Here is a 22,115-nt window from a genome sequence, read left to right as displayed (position 1 = left end):
CTCCGGTTTGAAGCCGATTTATTTGTGCCTCACAATCAGTCTGGTGCCCCTGGCGTCAGGGAAGGGAGTGGGAAGAACAGTTTCTCTGTGGTGTTCTTTCTTCGGTCCCCTTGTTGTGTCCCTTCTGAGCCCCAGTGGCTGAGCCCGGAAGGCCAGTCCGAGAGAGGCCCCGGACAAGGGTGTGCAGTGGGCCCTCTGCCCCTGGCGGGGTCTGTGCTTCTCTGGGTGGGTGAGGCGGGGCAGAGGGAGAGCCTGGGGTTAGCACCATTGGATGAAGGGTTTGAGAGTCGGCCCCTGGTGAGGGCAAGTGGGATGCACAACCACAGAGGGCTAGCAGCAGCTGGTGGGAAGGGGTAGGTGGTGGTGCCAGGGCCCTGGGCGACCCCTTGGTATCCAGTCGTGTCGGGTCTAGCGCTCGCCCCCTGCCCCATATGCCCCCCACTCTCCAAGGCACCGTGAGGGAGTCAGGCCTGACCCAGGCCAGGGGGCTACCTTGGACACGCTCCCTGCCTTGGCGACTAGTACTCCAACTTCCGGCTGCCCAAGGAGAAGCTGGGACCACCCTGAGACCCAGGACGGGTGTGGGGGCTGGAGGAGCCGGGCACCCCGCTAAGTGCACTTGACGCTGAAATGCCGGGGTGGGGGAGGGGCTGGGCCCTGGACGTGCTGGTTTGTGTCTGGGACAAAGCAGCGACACAGCACGCAGGGAGCTCAGCTGCCTCCCAGGGGAGAAGGGCAGGGATGCAAAGGCTTCAGGGGCGGAGTCCTGGAGTGGGGCCGGTGAGCAGAAAGGAGGAGCAAGGGACGGGGACAAGGCTCCTCGGAGGATTCGTCTCCGCGTTCGGCCTGCCTGGCGCCGCCCTTGGGCAGATGCGAGCGCCGGGCAGCGGGTTAGGAGTCAGGGTACAGCGAAGCGGGGGAGGGGGGGTCCGGGCCGTGCCAGCTGCCTCCAGGGCCCTGGCTGGGAAAGCTACCCCGCGCCCAAGCGAGCCTGTCCGTGTCTCGTGCCCGGCGCGCTGCTACGCCTCGAGGCGGTGGCTCCTCTCCAGCCGCATCTCAGCAGGCGCGCGGCCGAGGCGCGTCCCGCTCTGGGCCGCGGGCGGGTCCCGCCAGAGGCGGGCGAGGGTCGCGGCAGGGGGCGCTACTGCTCGGTCAGCGAGAGCCTCAGGATGCGCTCCAGCTCCTCCTCCTCCTGGCGCGCGCGCCGCCGCCGCTCCTCCTGCTCCTGCGCCGACAGCTCCATCGCCAGCCGCAGCTGCTCGTCGTAGCTCCGGAACACGTGACCGCGAGAACCCGGGCCCGGGCTGGGCCGAGGGCTGGGCCCCGACGCCGCCGGGGGCGCGGGCTGGCGCTGCGGCGTGGGCGGGGCGCTCCTGGGGGCGAGGAGGCCGCGCGTCGGGGGCTGCCGGGGCGGCGAGACGAGACGGCGCGGCCCGCCCCCTCCACCAGCACCACGGCAGCCCGCAGCCCGTGAGCATCTAGGACCCCGGCCCCCGCGTCCGTTCCGGTGAGTCAACGCCTGGAGGCCTCGGGTCTCGTCCCCACCCGCCGCCAGGCGCCACCTCGCGGACACTGACCTGTCCTGTCGGCGGCCCTCGTACGACATGGGGTGGGTGCCCGGCTTGCTGTTGGTCAGCGCCTCCCAGATGGTGACCTGGAGGGAGGGCGGGGTCAGCCGCGGCGGCGCGGGCGACGGAGGAGGCCCGGGGCGGCCGCGGGGACGCACCTGGTCGTACTCACTGCCCGCCTCCAGCAGGCTCTGCTGGATGGCGAACTGCAGCAGGTCGTCGTCGTCGTCGCGGGGCGCCGCCTCCCGCTGGCCGCCCAGCACGCTGTAGCCGCGCGGGGCCTCGAACAGCGCGGGGGAGATCTCGCAGCCGCGACACGAGGCTGGGGGCGCGGGGCGGCGGTCAGGCGGGAGCCGGGACGGGGTGGGGCGCGGGGGCGCGGGGTGGGGGGGACCGCGCGGGTGGGCGCCGAGGGGGCGGGGCGGGGCTCACTGCTGGAGCTGGAGCTGCTGACGCTCGAGGAGTCGCTGCCGGGGGAGGGGGTCTCGCTGCTGGGGCTGCCTCGCACCGACGGCACCGGCTCGTCGCAGCCGTTGAGGTTCCCGAAGGTGATGCGCGCGTTGAGGATGTGGAAGATCGGGATTTCTGAGGAGAAGGAGCCGGTCGGGCGCCGCCCTCACGCTGTCTCACACCTCAGCCCTGCCCCCTTGCCGCGCCTGACCTCCGGGAAGGCTGAGGCGAAATGGCGCAGGGGGCTCACCAATCTTGACGGGGAAGCCAGGGGGCAGGCGCAGCGTGATGAAGTCCCGGAGCTTGGCAAAGAGCGCGTTGCTGACGGCCATGAGGTCGATGATGGGGGCCACCTGCTCACACAGGGACAGGGGATGCTCCTCACACAGCCACAGCTTGGCCTTGAACCTGCCCCCCCCAGATCCCAAGGGGTGAGGGACACTGCAGGAAGCCACGGCCTCCCAGCACCTCCTGCCCAGCCCCCACTCTGCCCCCGGCGCCTCCCCGGCAGGAGCAAGGGGCCTCACTTCTGCGTCTTGGTGGTCAGCTCCATAGGGCGGCCCATGTCCCGGTTGCCAAGCTCGAAGTTGGGATTGAAGTATTCTTCTGCAGTGATGGCAGTGGGGTTGGCTTGGCTCAGAGTCTGAGTGGTCAGGGTCTGCACCACATGGGGAGGGCCGGTGAGCTCTCCTCAGTCCCTGATGCCGGGTCAGCCATCTGGTACCACCGAGCCTCCAAGCCGTCCCCCCTGCCTGTGTGGGGCTGCCATGGCCTTGGGTGTTGTGGAGAAGACGTCCACATTGGCCTTGCTAAGCAGGATGCCTCCTGAGCCACACCCACACCCCTCCACTGAGGGGCGCTCCCCGCACACACTCACTCCGTTCTGGGGACCCCCATGCTGCTCAGCAATTCCCAGGAAGGACTGCAGGGGCGTCTTGCAGCCTACAAGAAATGTGGCATCTCAGAGACATAGACATTGCAGCCCCAGGCACACCTGGGCGCCTCCATGCACGTGCCAACACCCATGACCCGGGAGGGAGGCGGTTCCTAAGACGCAGTGCTCACCCACACCACAGACCCCAGCACCTTCATCAAGGGGTGCTGTGGACTGTGAGCGGCCAAGGCCAGAACCGCTGCTAGCACTGCTGGGATCAGAGCAGACCCAGGGCTCGGGGAGACTTCCCGCAGTGCCACTCCCCAGGTGAGAGGCTGGGGCAGTAAGTGACCGCGTTTGCTGAGTGCTTCTGGAAGATGCCCGCGTTTCTGTGTGTTTTCACTTATTAATGATTTTGTTTTGTTCCCCGGTGAGAAATTCTATCTTTGCACTTCAGGTTAAGTGACACCCGGAGAGCCTAGGGGATGTCCCATTAGACTAGAATGGCCAGTAGACATTTCTCCTCCCCCAAATCCAGCAGGGCAGACATTAGCAATTGATGATAGCATGCCTTTCTACCAAGCTCGAACGAGCCCCCAGAACCTTCTTAGCAGTACTGCAGCAATCGTTAGGAGCCAGCACTTGAAATGTTTCCCTGAGTAACTGTCCGGGCTCTTGACAGAGGGGATACTGATGAAGGTGTTGAAGTGGGAGCTGCTCCTCCAGTCCTGCAAACCCCTCGCCCCCCCCCCCACATCTCTGCCTTGTTACCTTTGACCTTGCCCTTGTGCTGCTCTGAGAGGTGCTCTGTCCGAGTCCGGGTGATGAGCTCCACATTGGATGCCCCATATACCTGGGGACAGATGAGAAAAGGGCTCAGAGACAGCTCTGGTGCCGCCACACCCTGCCCCCGAAGGCGTTCCGAACACTCCTTGTAGTAACCTGTTCTGGCGGAGCTCTTAGCTCCAGTCCCTAGGCCTTTGGGCACATAAATAGGTGAAATTATTCATCCATTCACTTATTCATTCAACAGAGGTTTTTTTTTTTTTTTGGAGAAGACTGCGTGTGCTAGGCACTGAGGCAGGGACAGGAACGTAACAGTGAACAAGCCAGACACGATCCCTCCCCGCCTCCAGGAGGCTCGCCGTCTAGGGACAGTTAGAACTCGGAGGGATCCAGGGCAGCGCAGGCCTTAACGAAGCCTGCAGAACCAGGGCAGGCTTCCCCGTGGAGACAACGTGGACAGAACATTGCAGCATCAGTGGCACCAGGCACCGAGCGATGTGGGAGTCCCAGAGTGACAGAGGCAGTGGAAGGGTAAAGGCCTGAACCTGGAGCAACAACACCCATCTGAATAGTAAAGCCCATGAGGATTAGATGAGCAGTTGTACTCATCCACGTATGTGTGTCCATCCATGCCTGCATCTAAAATGGCACGGTGGTGCCTTGAATGTGACTCTGATAAGGGCTCAGCAAAAGCCATCCTCATCAGTTGGCTATGAGTCTGATGCCCTTTCTTCTGCCCCTCCAAGGCTGGGCTGGGCTGCTCAGGAGGCCCCCGCCCAGCTTGCTGGAGGCAGGAGCGTGGCTGGGTCCGGCGCCCGAGAGCTGAGGCCTCACCTTGGCTTCATACCCGTTCACCATCTCGGTCTTCTCACTGCGCCAGCCCAAGATGCCAGTCTTGTTCCTAGAGAAGCAGAGAAGTCCGGGTGAGGTAGGCACCCCACCAGGCTGGCTCAAGGCTGGCCAAGACCCTGCCCACTCACCTCTCAAAGGAGATGTTCTTGGTATCGAGCTGCGTGGTGACAACAGGCGCAGTGAGCCGGCTCAGCACCTGCTCCTCAGTGGGTTGGGCAGCCGCCAGCAGCAGCTCCCGGTCCTGCCCTGCCAGCGCGAGAGTCTCTGTGTACACCACCCGGCGGTCATGATCAATCTCCATGACCACGGCACTTGAGTCTGCCAGCCACAGAACAGCACAGGGTGTCAGGGCTGGCGTGGGCCAGTCTCCCATCCTCCCTAGCCTGCCCCGCTTCCTGCAGGCCTGACCTTGGCCCCTGAAGACGAAGCTGCGGTTCCCTCGCTGCCAAGTCATGTGGTCAAAGCCCAGGAGAGTGGTGTCTACCCTCAAGTTCTGCCCGCTCTTCCACACTTTGTAGGTGTCACTCGGGCAGATCTTGGACACCAGGGGCACTGGATGGAAGCAGAGGTCAGAGGTGGCTTCTGTCTGCCCGGCCTGCCCAGCCTGGGCCAGCTCAGGACATGGGGGTAGAGGTCGGTGGTGTGGCCAGGAAAGGGAGAGGAAAGTAGTGGGAGCGCAGCCTCTTGTCCACCCTCCAACCCCCAGTGTAGACCACGTTCACTTGTCTGTGTGCAGCCTGAGGTTGGGAGGCCGGGGACGGGGTTGTCTTGGGCACCACCTACTCTCTAGCATCCGCCACGTGTTAGTTCATTCAATCTCTCATCCACTCTTCTAACAAATATTTATTGAACATTATTGCACGCCAGGCACTATTCCAGTCACTGGGAATTGAAAAAGACAGGACTCCTGCCCTCTTGGAGCTATGAGTAATAAATAAATAAGCAAGTAAGGACATAGCAATGGGGTCGAGCCAGTGTCTGGGATGGTCTGGAAAGGCCTTGCAGAGGCGGTGCCACTGAGCTGGGAGCCAAAGAATGAGAAGGAGGCCTGGGGAGAGCTATGGGAGGAGGGCCCCAGGCAGGGAGCACCAAGCCAGTCCCGGGGTGGGCGAGCACCCGGCGAGGCCCCAAAGGTTTCCTCTTACCCCAGCTAGTGAACTCCCACTTCATCTCCACGTAGAAGTCCTGGGCCTGGAGGAGGCAAAGCACAGGGGCTAGGCCTGTGCTAGGGCTGCAGCTCAGGCTGCGGCACGGAGGCAGAGAGGCTGGCCTCACCTTGCGCAGCTTCTCCAGGAGCACGGGGATCCCCGCCAGCCGCTTCACCACGCGCTGGTAGTCCCGGTACCGCAGCACCAGCTGCACCAGCTCCAGGTCCCGGGTACTCACAGCCTCCTGAAGCACTGGCGGAGGCGAGGCAGTGTCAGATGGCGGGACCCTCCAGCCACCCCCAGGCGACTGAGAAACAGGCTGAGCAGGGGACCCACCTGTCCAGCCACTGCGGTTCTCCCTGCCCACGTCTGCGCCGTGCGCCAGGAGCACACGGGCACACTCGAGGTGCCCCAGTGTGGTGGCCAGGTGCAGGGGAGTCCGGCCACGGGGATCCAGCTGCTCGATGTCCACCTGGAGAAGTTGAAGATGCAGCTCTGGTCACTCCAGGGGCAGCCCCAAGACAGGCAGCAACCTCCACGTTGCCCTGATTTTCTTACGGGGCGATGGAAAAGACGCAAAGTCGGAACCAGGACACTGGAAAGGGGCTCAGAGCTGGGGCAGAAGGTAACTGTAGGAGTGGAAAGACTTTCCTGCCTGTCTGGCGAAGCCCCCCGGCCAGGTTCCCTCCCCTAGGGCCAAGTGGGCTGCCCGCAACTGAAGCATGGGCAGCGAGGCTGCAGGTCAAGCAGGTGCCTGAGGCCCGACCTCTCCTCGGGCTTCCAGGCTGCTCCTTCAGGAGGGGCCCACTCGGGCTGACATTACCCCTGCACGAGGCAGAGCCAACCACCGCGGAAATAAATACACTGGCAGCAATGAAAGAACATGCTCGTGCTGCCATTCCCACCCGTGTCCTGTGCCTGTACATTAATATTCTGGATAAATCCCATCATTATGTTTTGAATAGCACGATTCCATTGCGTGAGACTTTTGTCGTGTGATAAAAGCGTATGTTTGTCAAGCATAAATATTTAAGTATATCTCAGGAGTCTAGGGTTCGAGTTAACTACAGTGAATGGATGGTATGCATCTAAGTTCCTCTCTCCCAAAACTTGGTTAAAATCCCATCAAGGCTGGCGCCGCGGCTCACTAGGCTAATCCTCCGCCTAGCGGCGCCGGCACACCGGGTTCTAGTCCCGGTCGGGGCGCCGGATTCTGTCCCGGTTGCCCCTCTTCCAGGCCAGCCCTCTGCTGTGGCCAGGGAGTGCAGTGGAGGATGGCCCAGGTGCTTGGGCCCTGCACCCCATGGGAGACCAGGAAAAGCACCTGGCTCCTGGCTCCTGCCATCGGATCAGCGTGGTGCGCCGGCCACAGCGCGCCCGCCGCGGCAGCCATTGGAGGGTGAACCAATGGCAAAGGAAGACCTTTCTCTCTGTCTCTCTCTCACTGTCTACTCTGCCTGTCAAAAAAAAATAATAATAATAATAATTTTAAAAAAAATCCCATCAAAAGGTTTCTAGTCCAACCATGGTGAGATAACTTAAATTACCTTCCTCCCATAAACAATGAGAAAACTATAACTTTTTTAGAGATTTATTTTACTTATTTGAAAGGCAGAGTTAGAGAGAGAGATAGGGGCCGGCGCTGTGACGCAGCGGGTTAAAGCCCTGGCCTGAAGCGCCAGCATCCCATATGGGCGCTGGTTTGAGTCCCGGCTGCTCCTCTTCCAATCCAGCCCTCTGCTATGGCCTGGGAAAGCAGTAGAAGATGGCCCAAGTCCTTGGGCCCCTGCACCTGCGCGGGAGACCAGGAAGAAGCTCCTGCTCCTTGCTTTGGATTGATGCAGCTCCGGCCATTGCGGCCATATGGGGAGAGAACCAGCAGATGGAAGACTTTTCTCTCTCTCTCTCTCTACCTCTCTACCTCTCTCTCTAACTCTTTCAAGTAAATAAATTTTTTAGAAGATTTATTTATTCATTTGAAAGTCAGAGTTATACAGAGAGAGGAGAGGCAGAGAGAGAGAGAGAGGGATCTTCCATCCACTGATTGGGCCATCTTCTTACTGCTTTCCCAGGCCACAGCAGAGAGCTGGATTGGAAAAGGAGCAACAGAGACTAGAACCAACGCCCATATAGGATGCCAGCACTTCAGGCCAGGGCGTTAACCCACTGCACCACAGCACCGGCCCCATCAAATAAGTAAAATTTTAAAAAAGATAGATAATCTGCTATCTGCTGCTTCCCTCCCTAAATGGCCACAACAACTTGGGCTGGGCCAGGGCTGAAGCCAGGAGCCAGGAGCTTCATCAGGGTCTCCCACATGGGTGCAGGGCCCAGGCACTTGGGTCATCTGCTGCTGCTTTCCCAGGTGCATAAGCAGGGAGCTGGATCTGAAGTAGAGCATCCAGGACTCTAACTGACATCTATACAGGATGCTGCATTGCAGATGGCAGCTTAATCCACTACACCACAACACTGGCCCCAAAAACTATTACTTAAAATATGTGGGCCGGTGCCGCAGCTCATTTGGCTAATCCTCCCCCTGCGGCGCCAGCACACCGGGTTCTAGTCCCAGTTGGGGCACCGGGTTCTGTCCCGGTTGCTCCTCTTCCAGTCCAGCTCTCTGCTGTGGCCCGGGAGGACAGTGGAGGATGGCCCAAGTGCTTGGGTCCCTGCACCCACATGGGAGACCAGGAGGAAGCACCTGGCTCCTGGCTTTGGATCGATGCACTGCGCCGGCCGTGGCAGCCATTTGGGGGGGTGAACCAACAGAATGAAGACCTTCCTCTCTGTCTCTCTCTCTCTCTAACTCTGCCTGTCCAAAAAAAATGTATAGTATATGAAATAGTTGTTTTCAGGCAACAGGCAGTCTAGGACCATGCGTGATCCCTGAATTAAGGGAAACAAACAAGGTGAGCCCTATGACTTCCCTGGGTTTTTGTCTGGAGGAACATTCTAGACTGCAGTTCAGGGAAGGGAGTCCCCAGCAGAGCATGGTGGTCTCACTGGGCTGAAGAGACAGGAGTTTAGGGAAGCTGAGGTAGCTAGAAGCTGCAGGACCAAGTTGTGGAAAAGAGTGAGCTATGCAAAAAGAAAAAACAAAAACAAAAAACACAGGCAGGCATACAGCACAGCGGTTAAAACAGACAGACACAGGAAAAAGAAAGATCTGGCTCACTCCCCAAATGGCCACAACAGCCAGGGCTGGGCCAGGCCAAAGCCAGGAGCCAGGAACTTCTTCTGGGTCTCCCACGTACTTGGGCCATCTTCTCCTGCTTTCTCAGGCACATTAGCCAGGAGCTGGATCAAAAGTGGGGCAGCGGGGACTGAAACAGTGCTCATATGGGATGCCAGCATCATAGATGGCAGCTTAACCCACTGTACCACAAAAAGCGTCCCTGGTCTTTATTTTTTAATATATATTTATTTATTTGAAAGGCAAGTTACACAGAGAGGGAGGGTGAGAGAAACAGAGAGATCTTCCATCTACTGGTTCACTCCCCAAATGGTCACAACTGTTAGGGCCAGGAGCTTCATCTGGGCCTTCTGTATGGTGGCAGGGCCCCAAGTACTTGGATTATCTTCCACTGCATCCCCAGGCACATTAGCAGGGAGCTGGATGGGAAGCTACATAGTTGGGATTTGAACCAGCACTTCAATATGAGATGCTGGCTTTGCAAGTGGCAGCTTGACCCACTGGCACCATGCATCACCTCGCTGGCTCTGCTTCTGATTTCAGCTTCCTGCTAATGCACACCCTGGGAGGTAGCAGGTGATGGCTCAAGCACTTGGGTCCCTGCCACCCATGTGGGAGACCTGGATGGAGTTCCAGGCTCCTGGCTTCCACCTGGCCTAGCTCCAGCTATTGTGGACATTTGGGAAATGAACCCACAAATGCAAGATCTCTCTCAGTATCTCTCTGCCTTTCAAATAAATAACACTATTTAAAAAAAAAATCACTCTAGAAATCTACCTAGGGCTTTGTTGAATACTAGACTTCACTTGAATATAATGGAACCCAACAAGACCAGACAAAAAGGAGCAATAACATGATAAATTTTCAGAGCCCACCCAGGGCAGGAAGATATTCAAGTTCCAACCTGCTAGTGTTGATCACCCAATGTCTTCAATAGATTCCAGACAGGTTAGACCTTAGCACCGGACTGAACTACGCCTAGAGAAAAAATGCACCTATAACAAAGTAAAAGAAAAGGCCCACCTAGACCCACCCTAAAAGATTAAAAAATTAATCTCAGAAGGATCAAACTAATTTGCAAGTAATTTACTTAGCCTGCCAGAACAAGGCCTAATCCTCTTTAAAGGAAGACAGCAAAATCCATCATATTTATAATGTCCAACATCCATTTAAAAATTACTGGACATGCCAAGACATAGGAAAACACAACCCATACCAGGAGAAAAATCATTTAAGAGAAACAGACTCAGAAATGATAAAGATGATGGATGGCTCAATGTACTTACGAATTTAAAGAAAAACATAAACAAGATGTTTCTTGGGAAAGATATGGACCACCCAAAGATAACAAGTACAGTATCTGGAATGAAAACTTCATGGGGTGGAATAGGCAGTAAATTACACCCTACAGAATACAACCTTCAGGGAAGGTTTGAAGACAAGGCAATGAAACTATACAGACAGAAGCACAGAAGAGGAAAGCAGGTGCTGAGAAAAGCCAGAGAGCCTTGGTAATCTGTGGCACACTGTCAAGCACACTAACATATGTGCAATTGGACTGCCAGGGGACAGGATAGGAAATGAGGGGAAATAGGACAAATTTAAAGAAATGGCCACAATTTTCCCAAGTTTGATTAAAACTACTGTAGTGGTGGGGCCGGTGCTGTAGCTTAGTAGGTAAAGCTGCTGTCTCCAGCACCAGCATCCCATTTCAGTGCCAATTCAAGTCCCGGCTGCTTCACTTCCGATCCAACTCTCTGCTGTGGCCTGGGAGAACAGTGGAAAATGGCCCAAGTCCTTGGGCCCCTACACCTGCATGGGAAACCTAGAAGAAGCTCTTGGCTCCTGGCTTCAAATCGGCACAGCTCCAGCCATTGCAGCCATCTGGGGAGTAAACCAGTGGATGGAAGACCTGCGTGTGTGTGTGTGTGTGAGAGAGAGAGAGAGTGTGTGTGAGTGTGTCTCTCTTTCTCTGCTTCTGCCTCTCTGTAACTCTGCCTTTCAAATAAATAAATAAATCTTTAAAAAAAGGGGGGGGGGGTGGCGCCGTGGCTTACTTGGTTAATCCTCCACCTGCAGTGCCAGCATCCCATATTGGGCCCCGAGTTCTAGTCCCGGTTGCTCCTCTTCCAGTCCAGCTCTCTGCTGTGGCCCGGGAAGGCAGTGGAGGATGGCCCAAGTGCTTGGGTCCCTGCACCCACATGGGAGACCAGGAAGAAGCACCTGGCTCCTGGCTTCAGATCGGTGTAGTTCCGGCCGTAGCGGCCATTTGGGGGGGTGAACCAATGGAAGGAAGACCTTTCTCTCTGTCTCTCGCACTCTCTATCTGTCAAATAAATTAAAAAAAAGAAGAAAGAAACTGCTGTAGTCGGTGAAATGGTGGTGCCCCTCCCTGAAAGATATGTCCGTATCACATTCTAACACTTGGAACTTATGAATGTGACCTTACTTAGAGTAGATGTAATTAAGAATCTCAAGAGGAGATCATCCTGGATTATCCTGGTAGAATCAAAATCCAATGACAAGCGTCTTTTTATATGTTTATTTAATTGAAAGAGAGAAAGACAAAGAGAAATCAAATGCCCACAACAGCCAGAGCTGGGCCAAGCTGAAACCAGGAGCCAGGAATTCAATCTGGGATTCCCACCTGGGTGGCAGGGATCCAAATACTTGAGCCATCATCTGCTGTCTTCCAGGTTGTGCATTAGCAAGAAGCTGGATCAGGTGCAGGCAGAACTCAGTCCCAGCCATTCTGATGTAGAATGCGGGCATCCCAAATGACAGCTTCACCCACTGCGCCAAAGTGCAACATCCCTATTTATTTATTTGAGAGAGAGAGATCCACTGGTTCATTACCCATATATCTGCTACAACTGGGGCTTGGCCAGGCTGCAGCCTTAAACCTGGAACTCAATCCACATCTCCCGCATGGGTGACAGGAACCCCAGTACTTGAGCCACCACCTGCTGCCTCCCAGAGTGCACATTAGTGGGCAGCTGGAATCAGAAGGAGAACTTGGACTTGAACCCAAGTGCTCTGATACAGGATGCAGGCATCTTTAACCACTGTGCCAAATGCGTGCAGCAAAGTTCTGTTGTGTGAAACCACTCAGTTTGGACAATTTGCTGTGGAAACTAATACAACCCACAGAACTCAGAACCAAGAAACTCAATGAACTCCAAACAAAACAAACACATGAACACCACACCAAGATCCATTATAATCAAATGCTGAAAACTAGTGATAAGAAAGTCTGAAAAGCATTAGAAGAGGAGCAAGCGCTATGGCGTAGTAGGGTTAAGCTTCTGTCTATGGCACTGGCATCCTATATGGGCACCCGTTCGAGTCCTGGCTGCTCCATTTCCAATCCAGCTCTGTGCTAATGGCCTGGGAAGGCAGCAGAGGACAGCTCAGGTGCTTGGGCCCCTGTACCCATGGGAGACCTGGAGGAAGCTCCTGGCTTCGGATCAGCCCAGCTCTGGCCGTTGCAGCCATTTGAGGAGTGAACCAGCAGATGGAGGACCTCTCTCTATCTCTCCCTCTGTCTTTGTAACTCTACCTCTTATATAAACAAAATTTAAAAAAAAAAAAGCATTAGAAGAAATGGGAATGTGTGGAAGAACAAACACAGGAAACTCTACATACTTCTCAGAAACTATGTAAGCCAAAAGACAATCTACTGAAATATTTGAAGTACTGAGAGGGAAAAAAGACTTTCCACCTTAAATTCTATATCAGTGAAAATATTCTTCAGAAATGAAAGGGAAATAAAGGCTTTTGCAGATCAACAAATGCTAAGAGAATTTATCACCAAAAGATGTGCGGGAAATGTTAAAGGGAGCTCTTCAGGTGGAAAGAAAATGATACCAGATGGAAACCTGGATCTACACAAAGGAATGAAGAGCACCAAAAATGTTAAATTTGTAAGTATAAGAATGTCAGTAAAATATCTAAAACCTGCAAGAATAAAGGGAGGAAATGTCAGCAAATGAGAAATTCCAACACATCTTTAGAACATGGAGAACGGCTGAGGCATCGCAAGAGCCTTGGGCGGGGGAGGGGGCAGAGGAAGCCAGAACCCAGCGGTCATGGGGGAACCCCAAGGAGTAGCAATCCAGGTCGCCCTGCATCCCAGAAGGCCAGGCCCTGCTGGCAGTGGCAACAGCATGCGGGGGGTGGGGGGGTGGATAGGTTTCAGGGCTGAAGGCAAGGCGCTGGTTCCTTCCCCAATCTAATAAAGTGGGCAGACATGCTGAACTCCAAGACAGTGGCCTCAGCCAAGGATGAAGTCATCGGGCTGCAAACTGGTGACCAATGAGGCCCCAGCCCCTTCCCTGCCTCGGATCCTGAGCGGCTGGCAGCCAGATTGGAATACCACCCCTCTCCCCACCCAAGCAGGAGATGGGCGAATCATTCCTGGGAGAAACTAAAGGCCCCAAAGACCTGTGAATACAAGCTTTTGGGGGTGTTCCCGTGAACAGGCCAGCACGCCACCACAACATCCAGGAAGTGCCACACCCCTCTCTTCAGTATGCCCCACCAGCCAAAGGGGACGGACCCTGGAGGACAGCTTCCAACATGAAGTAAGCCCAGACGTATGGAAGAGATGCCGAAAATCCAGCACATACTGTCAACACAGGCGATACAAATGTTTTTAATTAAGAAAGAAAACTTTCCAGGGGAAACAGCAACCTCCACGCTCAGGAAAGCAGGCAAACATCAGTGAATTCTTGAAATGAAATGGGGCGTCCTGCCTGCCGCGACTGCTCCTTCCCTGCGTCCATCACTCCGGAGCGATTTCCCCCACTGTCCCTGGCTTTCTGCATTCTGCACCTGCCCCAGTTCTCTCAGCGCAGTAAACACTTCCTCCTCGCTTCACTGCGCTCTCAAAGGTGAAGAAAAAAAGAAATCCTCTGGAACCGTCTTTATCTGTCCGCACCTAATCCATCAGCAGAACCTTTCCGCACTACCTCCAAAATGGACCTGCAGTCCTCTCCGTTGTCACGCGGCCGGCCTGGCCACAACCACGCCGTTGCTCACTGGTCTGTCTGCCCTGCACATCACCCACCGCAGCTGCACCCATGCTGTGGAATGTCACTCGCCCCCATGCTTCCCACCCTGTTCTGTGCACAGCCATGGGGGCCTGGACTTCTGCTGGAAGTCGCCGGCCTTCCCTGGGACCGGCTGCTATGGGAAAGGTGTCGTGCAGCCCCTAAGGCATCCCATGCTGGCAGCTCGGTCCCCACGACAGTAACACTGAGAACGGGGATCTTTCAGAGGTGAGGCCTAGTGAGGCCGATTACGTCACAGGGGCACCGGCCCCGGGGGATCCATGCCCCCTGGCGAGAGTGGGTCAGGTCTCGCGGGACTGAGTAGTTCCCATGAAAGTAAGTTCTCAATACAGCCAGCAGGCCTTTCTCTCTGCCCTGGCTTCAGGTCTCCCTGGCATGGTCCTTCAGGGCCCCAGGTCAGGGCACAGAGGACAAGCCCAGTGCTCCTTACAGATTCCCCACGGCCCGGTGTCCTGCCACAGCAGTGCCAAATGGGCCGCCTCGCCTAGGCTGCTGCTCAGATGTCACCAAGAAGCCCGGAGATGGCAGCTGCTGCTCACCCACTGTCCCTTCTGCCGCTCTAGTTCTCCTGACATTGCCTGCGGCCCTCCCCTGGAAGAAAGCCACATCCCTGCTGCGCCCTGCCACCCCCCAGCCCTCACACCCCTCCCGCGGGCCAGCACCCGTCAGCTGGAGGCGGGGTGGCTGTGCTGGGGGGCGGTGGGGGAGGGGAGGGAGGGAGGGAGGTGATACACTGAGTCACTGCCAGTGGATCTTTAGAATGATGGGGGAACAGCGGTCGCGGTCGCCTGTAGGGAGCGAACCGGGCCCTGCAGGAGGGATGCTGCTGTCACCGTCAGCCTTCTAGCAACAGTTCAATATTTTAAAACACGAGTGTGAACGTCTTCGTCAAAAATAAAACATGTTAAATGTTTAAATTATTTGCATAACTTATACCCCTCCGTTGGCATTTCTTCATTTTTAAATCTGCTCAAACAAGAGTGTGCCTGACCCCCGGCGGCCTCAGAGCTGCAGGCTGCAGGATGCCAGGGTGAGGCTCCCCCTGCCATTCCTCTGCACCAGCTTCCCACACACCCCGAAAGCGCTGTTTGCTCTTTGTCTGTTAGGGGTTGAGCTGGGCAGCCCAGAATCCCAACCTGGGTGGAGTCTTGAGCCCCCAGGTGGGGGTGGCGACGGCTCTACAGAGCATGCCAGGTTGTAGCTGAGCCACCAGGCCGTGCCCCAGATGCTGCTGCTGCTGCTAACAAGGCCTCAGGGAGCTGGCAGGGTGCCCCACTCGGCCCAGGGCCCCAGATGCTGCCTGCCACCCCACCTCCCAGGTGCCTCAGCTCCAGGCCCCAGAGGGAAGCTGGCACTCACTGCCAGGCACAGCATCCGCCCCCACTCAGCCCTCCCCAGGGCACCACTGTTTTAGGGCCGATGTGGACCCCATCCACCAGCCAGGCCCCAAAGCTGCTGTCCTCACCTGGCCAGAACACGGCCTGCTGTGCAGGTGGCACCTTGCCCTGGGCCCAGGTGGGAGAATTCATTAATCTCTTCAGCAAAGGCCTACAGCTATTTAATTGCCCGAATGAAAAGGTCTCCCGTGAAACCTAACACCCTGACCTCCCCGCCAAGAGAATGGAGACTCCTCACCCCAGCAGGACCTGGCTGGGTCAGGGCTGGGGCTCTGGGCAGGCCGCCTCCTGGCCTCCCTCAGGCAGGTGCACACAAGCATGGGCACCATGGGGGTGCACTCATTCATGCCTCTGCCGCCCCACACACCGTGCAGGCACACCTCTCAGTGGACGTGCACATGCGTGCCTGGCTGCCCTCTAGCTCTGCAGGTGTCTCATGGGCATCATATATGTGCCTTGCCAGCACACTTGCCCATGATCACCCCTCACACCCACATGCCATAGCAGGGCATTTTGCAAACGCCAGTAGCATTAGCAGAATCCTTTTGTAGAATGCAATCCTAAAAGGACACACCACGTACAGACTAGACGTGGGTGCTGGAGAAGTGCACTGGGCCCAGAGCGTCCGCTGGGCCTCGCCTGCTGGGCCTCTGGGTCCTTTCCTTGCCCCTTGTCCCAAGCCTCAGGGAAGATAGCAGGAGTCTAGTTTGGTCACTGCTTCTGAGCTCTGTCACCTGCCGGGTAGGGGGACAGGTGAGCCTGAGCTTGCTCAAGGGGGAGGGGAGTGGGACCTTCACTCTGGCTGAGGGAGATTATGAGCTAGTGGGGGCAGCACCTGCGGACTCCTCCGGCCCCTTTAGTCCTGTCCCGTGCGGCCTCTCCCCCTCCTTCCAGAACGCATTGATTTTTGTTTCTGGGGTTTGTGGCTCTCTTCCTGAGCTTCCTAGCTCGCCAGATGTGGTGATGCCCCACAGCCAGGACGGTCCACTTCAGGGGAGGGGGGGAGGGCTCACAGGTGCCTCCCAAGGACCTGGACACAGCTGTCACCTCCAGTAGGACAGCACCCACCTGAGCATCAGGCCCACAACCCCATCTCTCGTGCCACTAGGTCGGAAGGGTGAGCGGGGAAAGCAGGAAGGAGGAGCATGGCGGAGCAGCCCCAGGAGGAGAGAGCGAGCTTGCCTGAGTCTGCTGCCAGGGGAAGCCTGCTGCTCCCCAGCCTCCCACAGGGAGCTGCAGTCTAACCCGTACCCTCCTGCACCGCACAAGGAACCCCAGGGACTTGTGACTCCAGAACCAGGGCTGTGCCCGCCTCCCGGCCATGCCAGGCACAGGGGAAATGGCCCATCCCCTCCTAACTCGGCAGGAGGCAGGGCACCAGGACCACCGGTTGCCATCTAGGCCCCCTCCTCTCACCCCAGCACCCCTTTGCCCACCCACTCTGCTGCCAGCCCTCAGAAGAGCCGGGAGGCGGGGATGCTGAGCAGGCTCAGTGCCCCGCTCTGCAGGCTGCTGTGCACACCCCCTCCGTGACCAGTCGGCATTGCCAAGCCTGCCCACGGGAGGGCCTCGTGGAGTGAAGCCGCGACAGCTATGCCAAGCATGGGGAGACCCGGCCTCTGCGTGCCCAGGGAAGCCTGCCTGCTTCAGTGGCAGCTGGTGCCAGCAGGACCAGTGGTCAGGGCCTCCCTGCTGGGAGGCCAGGGGCCTGCAGGAGCCTTATCAAGTGGCCTCCCTCAGGTCACCCCTGCAGGAGGCAGAGCCAGCTAGGGCCCTCTCCCATCCAGAAGGCCTGGTTTTCCCCTGGGCCCCCCTGGAGGAAGCAGAGGGCTGGCTTGGCTCCATGGTGGGTGAACAGGGGTTAACTTCAACTGGCGCCCTATATTCCCCCTGGCCTGGATGAAGGGCAGGCGCTGGTTCATTTCAAAGAGACGGAACTCACCAGGGTGGGGAGGGGGTGAACTGGGCGCTGGTTCCTGTGGCAGCGGGGGGCAGGGGAAGCAGGCACACCCAGCAGCCCCAAGCTACCTCCACCTGCAGCCGCTCATGCTCCCCACCGACCTCACCCCAGCAAGATGGCTGCTGCCTCCAGGCCTCTCGGCAGAGGCCTGAGCGACAGGCCATGTGGGCATCCAGGGCATTGCTGCCTCTCTCCAGTGTCTGCAGGAAAAAGAGCACCCAGCTCCTGGACGGGAGAGTGGAACGGAGGCCCCCTGGAGATCCGGTCTTCACCCTAACAACCCTTGGACCTTTGGGAAGTCCCTCTCAGGTCAGACTTCACTCCCTGCAGCTGTAGCCTCTCTCAGCAGCTCATCGCCTCTTGCCCTCAGTGGAGAGGAAAGCCGAGAAGAGCCAGGCGCCTGGCACCAGGCTCTGTAATCCCCAGGACACGCCTGCCTCACCAGGTCTCCTCCAGGGCAAGGCTGGTGCCTTGTTCATCCATCTTGGTTCCCCAGGGCACGCTGACCTCCCTCCCCCTTCACAAGCCGCTTCCTTTCTGAAGGGTAAGCAGAGCGGGTCTGGGGAGCCCCCGGCTCAGCAGAGGCAGGAGGAAGGGGGTGGATGCCCAGCCCAGCCCAGCCCAGCCCACGTTTAGGGAGACTGCATGAGGCCCCTGGCCTGGGGACTAGGGGGTGAACCTCCACCTCCCTGCTTCCCTTGGGAAGCCGGCTGCTGGGTTGGCCCTCAGTGGGTAGCAACTCGGAGCTACCCACTCCCAGCCCAAGTCGGGAGGTCTCACCCTGCGGCAGACTGGGCCCAGCTGTGGCTCCTGCTGCCCTCCCTGCAGGGTGGGTCACCTGTGCCATGGGTGCCTACCTGTGGCCTGGGTGCCAAGGACAGAACTGGGCACAGTCTGTGACCTGGGCTTGCCTTCGTGCTGAAGAATAGCCAAGAGACTCCACCTTTCCCTGCTCCCTGAAGCTGGCTGACCCACCCGGCCCCACCGCGATCTCACCCTGCAGAACCGCCAGTCCTGCCTGCGGCCGGGGGCCCCCACCCCCCACCCCCGCCTCCTCAGCACCAGCCGCCAGGAGAGCGCCTTTCAGCACCTGGACAAGGCCCCTTCGGGGACTCGCGGAGAGTGCCTCTCTCCCCGGGCTGGGGGCTGAGGGATCCAGGGGCTCTGCGCTAAAGGGCCGGAGGAAGCGCTCACCACGCAGGGAAAGGGCACTGGGTGGGGCCGGGATGCCCGGGAGTGTCACAGCCTGGCCCCCAATCCTCGACCTGCGGGCCTTTCCCACCTCCGCACGCTCACGCGGGAGGTGTCGCGGCTCGACGGAGTGGGGCGGACCCTCCCACCACAGGGAACACACACACCAAGCGGGCCGCCCCTCCCTGCAGCCCTCACTGCCCTGGCCCAGGAGGGGGCACGGCGACCCCAGCCCGGCTCCCGGAGGGTGGGGAACACGTGCGGGCCGCCCGCGTCCGGGCCGGTGGGAGCGGGTAGGGGCCGCTCCCAGTCAACCAGCACAAAAGCCACGGCTGCAAACAAAGAGGCGCCGCTAACTCGGCCGAGAGGCGGGACAGCCCGCGCCGCGCCCCTGCCCCACGCCGGACGGGCGTGCCGGGCCGCGGGGTCCCCGGCGCCCCGACGGCGCTCTTACCTGGCCGGCGCGGACCTCCTTCTCTAGCTCGCGGTGGCGGTTGTGCCACACGAGGTAGTGCAACGGGTACTTGCCCTCGGGCCCCTTCCTGGCGGAGGCGTTGGCGGGGATCATCGCCCGCTCCTCATGCCGGGGCCGCCGCGCCCGGCCCGGGAGGGGGGACGGCGCCGCAGCCGGGGCCCGGGGCCGCGGGGCGGGCGGCGGGCGCTGCCTGCTCGCAGGGCTGCGGCTCGGGCATGTGCGAGCGGCGGCGGCGGGCGGGGGCGGCGCGCCCGGCGCGGTGCAGGCGGTGCGGGCGGCGCGGGCGGCGGGCGTCCTCGCGAGGCGGCGGCGACGGCGGGCGGCGCTGCGAGGCCCCCACCCGCCCGGGGAGGGAGCGGGCACTCGGCGGCGCGGCGCGGAGTGGCGCCTCGCCTCCCACACCCCCACACACAAAGACTCGGCTCCGCGGAGAGAGCAGGCACCCGCAGCGGGGGCGCACGGGGTGCGGGCCCCGGGGACGCCGCCGCCGCAGGGACGCGCGCCCGCAGCACCCGGCTCCCCGCAGCCGCATAGCCCGGCCCTCAGCCTGAGCGGCCGGCCAGGGACGCGGGGATGCGGGGGAGAGAGTGGGGATCCGAGTGCCCCCGGCAGAGAGGGTTACAGCTAGGCCCCGTGGCATCATGGGACTTGTAGTCCGCCTGGCGGAACTGAGGGTGGCAGGTGTCGGGAGAGGGTCCCGCACTGGGTGGCCCTGATCCCATAAGGGTGAGCCAAGAGGTAGGCCCGGCCAGAACGGAGGCGGAGCCCGGACTCCAGGTGGGCTGGGGCGCACCCCCGCTCGCTGGCTTTCTGCCACAGGCCTCCCTGGAACGTGCCTGGGGGCGGGGGGGGGGGTGCGGTGTGGCCTTCATAACTGAGCTTGGTCCCAGGGGCTGTAGAAAGAGATCCGGATTCCCAGTAGCGGGTGCCTGATGGGGACTCCCGAGAAGGCGTGCGGGACATGGAGCAGCCAGGGACCTGGCACCTGGAGTGTTTCCTAGGCGTCTTCCCCCTCTTCTTAGAAAATCCAACTCCGTCTTTACGGACGGCACGGAAAAGAGAATGTCCCATTTGGCCGGGAGAACACAGCCTTCCCTCCACACCCTGGCCTCCACAGGAGCCAGAGTGAGGCTGGGCAGAGGAAGCAGCAGGTGGCAGCTGCCCACCTCCGCCCCTGGTCCCAGAGATCGGGCGCAGAGGTATTTCCAGAACGGCCCCTGCAGAGGGCGTGGTAAGAGTGGAATCTGTCTCGCGAGCCACCAGTTGCGAGGGCAGGAAGGACTGGAAGGAGGGACCATGATGTCACAGATACCGAAATCCCAATACCTCCTTGCCCACCGTCTGCCCTTAAGCAAACGGCCTGAATTCTCTGTTTCTCGATGCACTCACCTCTAAAGTGAGCCTGTGGGCACCACGTCGTGGGGGTGAGCTGAGGACAGTAATTGCCCTGGAATAGGCGCCTCCCCACCACCCCCACCCCCACCAGGCGGACTGAGGCTCGGCGCTTTCCCGAGCCCACCTTCGAGCAAGGCGAGGGATAAGGGATTCCACCGCAGCCCTTCTCGGAACGACGATCCAAGAAGTGTTTTGTGTGGGAGGTGCCAGCAAAAGCTTGCAAACTCCCTGCGCCTCGCTCAGGTTCCTTTGTGTGGTCTCTCCTGCCTGCTGCACACCCTGCGGTGGTGCCAGGCCCGGGCGGGAAGGGACGAGGGCGGAGCGCGCCGCCTCGCCCCTCACTCCAGCCGGGGAGGAGCCAGCGGGCGTCGCTGCAGCGCGCGGGCGCTGCCCGCCTCCACCACCAGGGGTCAGCAGAGGGTCGTGGCTGCGGCCGGCGTTGGGGAGGGGGCTCCGGAAAGGAGGGGCGTCTGTCTAGGAGCGACCGCGAGAAATGCCTGCACATTTCCTCATTAAATTGTCCTTAGAACCTTGTGTGTGATTCTCCTTCAGCTAACCTGCTTCGTGGGGGTAGTGACATCTCCACAGGGAAACCCAGAAGCGCTTTTATCTCCCTGAGCCCGGAAGCCTCGCCGTCACAGGGCTGGGGCTTCAGGGACAAAGTTTGTGGACGCCGCGTCCGCGCCAGGGCCACTCCCAGGTTGTCCCCAGGGCACCCTGGGGATGGGGGAGCGGAGCGAATCGCCCTTCCTTCTCGGGGGCGGGCAGCTCCCGGGCTCGGAGGGTCCGTGCCCGGGCAGCCGGCTCTCCCTGCCAGGCGGCCCTGAACACTCCACCCAGGTCGCCTTCCCCTCGGCCCGAGCGTTGCGGCGGCCACGTGCTCGAGACGCGCCCACACAGCGGAGAAACAAAGCCAGCCGAGCGGCAGGGCTGCCAGCAGCCGCCTCGACGTTTAATAAATGAAATTCCATAGCTGGGGGTCGATCGGGGGTGAACGGGCGGTCGCCGCTCGTGGGCTGCGCGCCCGGTACCGGCTGCCAGGCCACTGCTCCCTTCCCCCGTCTGGAGCCTCCAAGCTCACGGGCTCCTGGGTGCGGGCGCAGCGCGGGGGCGGCGGAGGTACCCCCGCCCCCAATACACTTTGCGAGGAATCTAAGCGTGCAGAAGCCCCACCAGCTGAGCGGCTGACTGTTGGGGGGAGGGGAGGCCTGCCAGGGATTTTTTTTTTTTAAGGTGCGATTATAAATATATCCCGTGGATCGCTATTTCAAACAAAACTTGTCAATCTGGGCTGCGGCGAAAGGCGATGGAGGCAGCTCTGCGTGTATTTCGGGTGGTGTGACTCATGAGCATTACTTGTTTGCCCTAGGGAAGGGGCCTGCCCACCCACAGGGTACTTCTGGGTACAGCGACCGACTCGGGCACCCCTGCGCAAGGACTCCCCCTTCTCCTAACTTGTTACTGAGCAGGAGTCCCTGATGCCTGAGAAACCCTCCCTTTAACTGTCACCGCGGATCTGGCCCCCAGGCCTGGCCCTGGACACCCCTGCTCTCCCCCACAATCCCAGGGCCCTGCTGCTGCTGCAGGGATGGGGGCTGGGTGCACGCCGGGCACACGTGCGTGGGGGAGCATGCTCAGTGCGGGGGTGCGCCCACGTGTGGCCCGCACTTCGGCTCCTGTCCCCTCCCACGGTCCTCGCCTGCTTCTCCGTTTGAAGCCCCAGAAGAAAGATTTTCCCAGCCCCTGAATATGTT

At 59.4% G+C, this 22,115-nt stretch overlaps 1 protein-coding gene across 3 annotated transcripts; it reads right to left on the bottom strand.

The window, feature by feature from the left end:
- Nucleotide 1: 1 nt before the first annotated feature.
- On the bottom strand, nucleotides 2–20,881 carry ANKRD13B (ankyrin repeat domain 13B). Of its 3 annotated transcripts, none has more exons than XM_051824596.3 (15): nucleotides 20,486–20,881; nucleotides 6,015–6,150; nucleotides 5,806–5,930; nucleotides 5,676–5,721; nucleotides 4,939–5,082; nucleotides 4,659–4,848; nucleotides 4,513–4,579; nucleotides 3,664–3,745; nucleotides 2,896–2,960; nucleotides 2,546–2,676; nucleotides 2,269–2,426; nucleotides 2,001–2,153; nucleotides 1,727–1,890; nucleotides 1,578–1,654; nucleotides 2–1,373 (listed from the first exon to the last, which is right to left on the bottom strand). In XM_051824596.3, exons 1-15 carry the CDS (start codon nucleotides 20,864–20,866, stop codon nucleotides 1,142–1,144), a joined length of 2,151 nt encoding a protein of 716 aa, XP_051680556.2. In that variant the 5' UTR covers nucleotides 20,867–20,881; the 3' UTR covers nucleotides 2–1,141. The 3 variants fall into 3 exon arrangements, 2 of the variants coding, with proteins under 2 accessions (XP_051680556.2, XP_051680557.1); XM_051824597.3 differs by lacking the exon at nucleotides 20,486–20,881 and adding an exon at nucleotides 18,946–19,078; XR_007911249.3 differs by having other exon boundaries at nucleotides 1,236–1,373; nucleotides 2,269–2,371.
- Nucleotides 20,882–22,115: the final 1,234 nt, after the last annotated feature.

The sequence above is a fragment of the Oryctolagus cuniculus genome, chromosome 17 (genome assembly GCF_051225735.1).
Source record: "Oryctolagus cuniculus isolate XC-2025 breed Fujian yellow rabbit chromosome 17, ASM5122573v1, whole genome shotgun sequence".
NCBI classification, from domain to species: domain Eukaryota; kingdom Metazoa; phylum Chordata; class Mammalia; order Lagomorpha; family Leporidae; genus Oryctolagus; species Oryctolagus cuniculus.
Note: the sequence above shows the minus strand (reverse complement) of the source record. Positions and strands in the feature narration are given on the sequence as shown.